We start from the raw sequence: 6,209 nt of genomic DNA, 5'->3' as shown, positions 1-6,209 counted from the left end.
CCTTAGGAGATAAGCCTGGTGATCTGCTTCTGAAAGGTCATAGCCTTGAACACCTTAGGGAACAGTTCTACTCCGCACATATGACTTTGCGAAGAGTCAGAATTGATTCGCTGGCAACTAACAACATTATTAGCTATATTATCCTGTTTCTCCTTGCCATTACTTTAGTTTTCGTCTATCTACTTTGTTCAGGACTATGAAAGGTATGTAAAAGTCTTCCACAATTATTGAAATTCATTTATTTTTCTTGTTACAGGTAGTTCCCAACTTAAGGACATATTCAAGTTAAGACAGACCGCACTTATGACTGTTTTTTTTTTTTTAGTACATGTTTTTGTTAGTAATATGTATTACATACAATGTTGTGATGAATAATTTGCTGATGTTATTCTCGAATGTTCATTCACAGATGTTCAATGTTATGATTTACTGATCAAGACACTGCTGTATAGTAGCCTATGGCCTGGTGTACAATGAGGTCTGTGTCGGTGTCAGTGTAGGGTGTCGTAATGGATAGGAAGCTGGCAACACTCAACTCTAACGACATAGGACAATTGAACTGCACAGATGCTATGACTCTGAATTCATTGCTAGAAAACTGATTGCAAAAAATAAAGGTCAGATTTATAAAGATACTGATAATAAAAGGAAATAATAATCAAAACTAAAAAAAGAGGTGTTTGACATGTCAGAACTGACCTATGACAAAGTCATTAGAACGGAACCCCATTGTAAGTCTGTTCTACCTGTAATTCTTACAGTATTTTATGCTATGCGAATTGAATAGTAAAGGTTCACAGTCGATAACTTTTTTGTGGCTTGTAGACATCATTGTGGATTGTAGACTTCAAAATCTGAAAGTGGTATTCATTCAGCCAGCAAATATTTGTTGAGCATCTATTATGTTTGGCTGCTGTATTAGATGCTTCGTCTTTTTTTTTGTTTTGAATTCAATTTTGACTGACAATAATACATGAACATATTCTAGTTTATATCTTTGCACATTTAAAAAAATTTTAATCTTCATAAGTCACTTGAAATACATATATATTTTTGACACAAACTTAAGCCTTTCCCTTTTAATAATGATTGTATAATATTTCTGTTATTGTTATAATATATATACTTTTATATTTTTCTGTGATGTAATTTTATACTTTTTTTTTACGGCCTTTATGCTCTCTTGGTGCTGTTTTGTTTTTTATCTTTTGCTTGTAGCAAAAAAGCCATGCTGTCCTTCTACTTCCCCGAAGAACACTAGATGCCAGATGACAGTATACAGTATACACAGAAGAAAAAAATGGGACCCCCAAATTCTGTACCTAGTCAAGTTTTCATTCATATGTAGAGTCAATATAAGGAAGTTCTCAGATATGCAAGGACTTGGAATATGTCATAATGTCCATATCTCAAAAAAAAGTAGGTAAAATCCAATAAAATAAAAGAAGAATAAAATAAAAGGAGAAGAAAATAAAGAACTCATGAATGATAGATAACACTCGAAAGGTGGCTATTAGTTTTGTAAGTGCCTATACATACCACCTCATTTAATCCCCACAATAACCCAATGATGTAGATACTATTATTTTCCCATTTTTATATACAGGAAACTGAGGCACAGAGAAGTAACTTAGCAGTATTATAAAGCTTATATGGGTTTGAACACAGGCAAACACAGGCTCTGGAGACTATGCATCTAATCATTATGCCTCACTGTGGAGAGGGAGAAGCAAAAACGGGAAAATGCTGCGAAAAGAATGCCAGCGAGTATTGAATAATCTTAGCAGAGAATGATGCCTGAATACTATAGAAATCATGATTAAAAGCCAGAATTTAATTGATTCGAAAGTCACATAATGTAAAGATAATAATGATTTTTTTTTGACGATATCCAGGGACAAAAATCCCAGAAGATAGCAAACGAGTTTTTTTTTTTTTTTTTTAATAGTAGAAGGAGAAGGGGGTTGTCCAAGTAAAATAAATTTATCATTCTCCATGGGAGGTGTCAACATATATTATTTTCTTTTTTTAAAGTTGAAATTCATAAATAAAGGCGTAAGACTAAAAATTATATAAAGGTAACAACTGGTGGAAGAAATAAAAATAGTCAAAATACTATGGGAGACAATAAATTGGATATAATCCACAACAGAGCAGGCCAATAACTTGAAAAATAATGAGTGAAAAGATAATATAAATGATCAATTCAGGAGATCTAACGTCTGAGTCCTGGAAAGAAAGGGTTGGCAGAATAAAGAAAACATAGACCATAGATCTACAGATATAAAACTAGGTATTATTTGGTGTCTTTTATTTTTTATTGGTACTGGTTCCCCTTCAAGTTATGGGCCAGAACTCTACCTTATTTCAAGCACTTGGCAACACAAACTCATTTTCTATTATTCTGTGTCATTGTTCACTACCTAAAATATTACACATATTTCTCTAGCATTCTTTTCAAAGCTGCCTTCACGTCCTTGTTCTTTAGGCTGTAGATCAGTGGATTCAACATGGGAGTGACCACACTGTACTGTAAGGAGGCAAGCAAATCAAGGGAGGAACCAGAGGTGGGCATGAGATAGCGAACCAAACCTGAACCGAAGGACAGGATCACTGCAATGAGGTGGGAGGAACAGGTGGAGAAGGCCTTGTTTCTGCCTGTGGTGGAGCTGATGCTCAGGACGGTGGAGATAATACGGGCATAGGAGATGAAGATTGGAAGGAAGGTTCCAAACCCATGCAGGAAAATAGAGCAGATCAGGATATTGATATTGATGGAGGTATCAGAGCAAGACAGGGGGAAGAGAGAAGGCAGCTCACAGATGTAGTGGTGTATAGTTTGGGCTTCACAGAAGTCCAGGTTAATAGCCAAGAGCACAATGACAACTGAGTTGAGAGAGGCCAGGCCCCATGAGGTCAACACCAGCCTCACACAGAGCTGGTTGCTCATCACCTGGCCATAGAGCAGTGGGTGGCAGATGGCTGCATAGCGGTCATAGGCCATCATCGAGAGCAGGAAGGCTTCAGTACCTGCAGTGATAAACACAAAGAAGACCTGAGCCATGCAACCCTCTACTGAGATGGTTTTCTTCTCAGACAGGAGGTCCTCCAGCAGCTTGGGCACAGTAACAGAAGAGAAACAGATGTCCAGGAATGACAGATTACTCAGGAAGAAGTACATGGGTGTGTGGAGGTGGGAATCTGCCCTGATCACCAGCAACATCATCAGGTTCCCCATCATGGTCAGAAGGTAAATCACCAGGAAAAGCGCGAATAGCAGAGCCTCGATGTGGGGATCAGTAGACAGCCCAGTGAGAAAAAACTCAGTGATGGTGGTGTGGTTCCTCAAGGCCATTTATAGAGGGTATTTCCTTGGAGTAAAATAGGAAGGGGGTTGAGCTCTCCACTGATTGTTTCTGTGTCCTTCAAGGCATCACCCAATCTTCTCATATATCCCTCCTTGCTCAGCCTGGACTCTGCATGACCATTCCAAGTTTGCTCCACTATATTGGTATCTCAGTAAGAGCTTTTATCCTGTTTTGACAGCTGACGATCTTTGGTCATAGTCTCCACATAATTCAGGCAATACAATTCCTGTTCCATAGGGAGTAACTGGAAGAATGAATATTCCTGGATCATTTACGCATTCACAGCATTTAGCTTCTACTTGACTCTTTCTATCCTTGGTAGTACAGTAGCTAAGTGCTCAGGTTGCTAACCAAAGGGTTGGCAGTTCAAATCCACCAGCCGTTCCTTGGAAACCCTAGGGGACAGTTCTCACCTGTCCTATAGGGTTGCTGTGAGTTGGAATTCACTTGGTAACAATGGGTTTGGGTTGGGTTTGGTTTGGACTCTTTCCACCCTTCAGAAATCCTTAAAAATTCTAGTGCGTATCTGCAGTGGTTTTCTAATCCTTCTCTTTTCTCCTGATTTCGCCAATAATTGTTTTTTATTTTGTTCAGAATTATCCAAGGGCTCCTTACCAGGCATGGCTTACTCATTAGGCATAGTAGGCATAGTGCCTAGGGTTCACAATTATTTTAGGGCCTCTGAAAATATTTTCTCTTAAGATCAGAAGAAAAATATGAATATAATCCAGCCTGGATTGTGTTTATCTTCATATCAGTGCAATCATAAGTATAATTTTAAATATTTTTTAATAGAAGAAAGAGTCATTATGTGGCCTTGCTCCTTACTGAATGAACAGCATATTTAATTTGACTAGGTCTTTATCGCATATAGAACACTTTGTCAATCACTCTCTCCATTAGTTCTCAGGTAATTCTTATTCCTAGGACAGGGAATCATCCCTATTTTACCCATGAAAAATCAGATATTCAGGGGGATTTTGTAATGCCATGTTGGCAAGAAGTAGAAGAAGAAAAATTAAATCCCATTTTCCCCTAATTATCAGCCCAGGATCTAGGCCTGGTCCAAGGAATAAAGACCACATTTCCCACCTTGACATTTAGAGCTTTTCCTCATCTACCCTTAACTTACCTTTAGCCATTCAGGTTACTTCTGATACCAGGCTTATCTATTTATTTCTGTGTCTTTGCTCGTATTGTTCTCCACTTCAAATGTTCTCTTTTGTTCCACTGATCTGAACTCTCATGGACCTCCTGGCCTCAGCTCAAATCTTTAGCCTGTCCTGAATGCTCCCTCCTGTAAAACCACAGGATTCATATTAATGGGATCCTTGCTCTCAGCTGCTTTATGTCATAGTCTGAATTCTGCTTCTTTTAAAACTTGACGTTAAACGTGTATCTCAGTTTTCCCCTTCAGACTGAGCTCTTCGAGAACATGGACCACATTTAATAGGGTTTTAAATAATAATAACAACCACAAATCAGCATTCTCTGACTTCGTTCCCACCCATTCTGTGTTGCCTTCCCACCCCATCAGATTCTTCTCAGACTATTCTGGAAGCCTCCATATGACATTTCATGTATACCTCAGACAAGGTTTCTTGACTACTCCAAACACAACTCCCACCTTTCACTCCAATGGCCCCAATAGCACTAATGCCTAGCAGAGGTATTGCTGATATTGTTTATCAAAGTCATCATGCTGCCTACCCGTAATGTACAGGGGCTGCTGCTGCTGCTGAATTTCAAGGATGTTATTATCTGCACAGGTCATGTTATTTCATGTCACGGCAAAACCTCTTATGTGTTCTCATTTTTTGTAGAAACCACTAGTACTTTTATCACATCAAGAAACTGCTGGCATTTGTGCTGTGGATGCCAGGACAATAATAGTGAAAAAAAATCTGTAGTTTTTTACTTAGCCTTTTCTTACATCCTCTTGCCCTAAGTTTCAGGTATATGTCCAAGAGGACCAGGATGGTGGGCAGTTTATGTTAGCTGTTGTCGTTTGGTGCTGTCGAGTCAATTTGGACTCATGGTGACCTCGTATCACAAGGTAGAACTGCCCCATAGAATTTTCTAGGTTGTAATCTTTATAGGAACAGATTGGCAGGTCTTTCTACTGTGGAGCCACTGGATGAGTTTGAACTGCCAACCTTTTGGTTAGCAGTCGGGCTATTAACTGTTGTACTACCAGGGCTCTGGTTACATTAGTACCAAAAAACCAAACCAAATCCATTGCCATCGAGTTGATTCCAACTTATAGTGACCCTATAGGACAGAGTAGAGCTGCCCCACAGGGTTTCCAAGGCCGTAAATCTTTATGGAAGCAGACTGCTGCATCTTTCTCCTGTGCAGCAGCTGGTGATGTTAGTAGTGATGCTATATTTAGAATAATTTTGAACCCTAATATATGGGGCTATGTATTATGTGTGCCATCTGTCAGTTTGCTGCACTCTGGTGGCTTGCATGTCACTGTGATGCTGGAAGATATGCTATCTGTATTTCAAATACCAGCAGGATCACCCATGGTAGACAGGGTTCAGAGGAGCTTCCAGACTAAGACAGACTAGGAAGAAAGACCTGGTGATCTATTTTTGAAAATTAGCCAGAGAAAACTCTATGGATCAAAACAGAATATTATCTGATATAGTGCTGGAAGATAAGCCCCCTATCTTGGAAGGCACTCAAAATAGACAGTGGCTGCAACAAAAGATTTGAGCACACCAAAAATTGTGACGAAGGTGCAGAACCAGGCAAAGTTTTGCTATGTTGTACGTGGGTTGCCATGAGTCGGAGCTGACTCGGTGGCAACTAACAAAACAACAGTGTAGTAAGTTA

General features: G+C 39.1%; 1 protein-coding gene across 1 annotated transcript; it reads right to left on the bottom strand.

Annotated features, from left to right (window-relative positions):
* Positions 1–2,431: 2,431 nt before the first annotated feature.
* Positions 2,432–3,355, bottom strand: LOC126075381 (olfactory receptor 8S1-like). Its single transcript, XM_049883014.1, has one exon. The coding sequence runs from the start codon at positions 3,353–3,355 to the stop codon at positions 2,432–2,434; it is 924 nt and encodes a 307-aa protein (XP_049738971.1).
* Between the last annotated feature and the right edge of the window lie 2,854 nt (positions 3,356–6,209).

This window comes from Elephas maximus, chromosome 4 (assembly GCF_024166365.1).
Source record: "Elephas maximus indicus isolate mEleMax1 chromosome 4, mEleMax1 primary haplotype, whole genome shotgun sequence".
In the NCBI taxonomy this organism is placed as follows: domain Eukaryota; kingdom Metazoa; phylum Chordata; class Mammalia; order Proboscidea; family Elephantidae; genus Elephas; species Elephas maximus.
The sequence above is the reverse complement of the archived record's forward strand: the minus strand, read 5'-3'. Positions and strand labels throughout refer to the sequence as shown.

What these genes read in the sequence shown, in the direction of transcription:
- LOC126075381 (XM_049883014.1), bottom strand. Translation starts at nt 3,355, where the DNA reads ATGGCCTTGAGGAACCACACCACCATCACTGAGTTTTTTCTCACTGGG.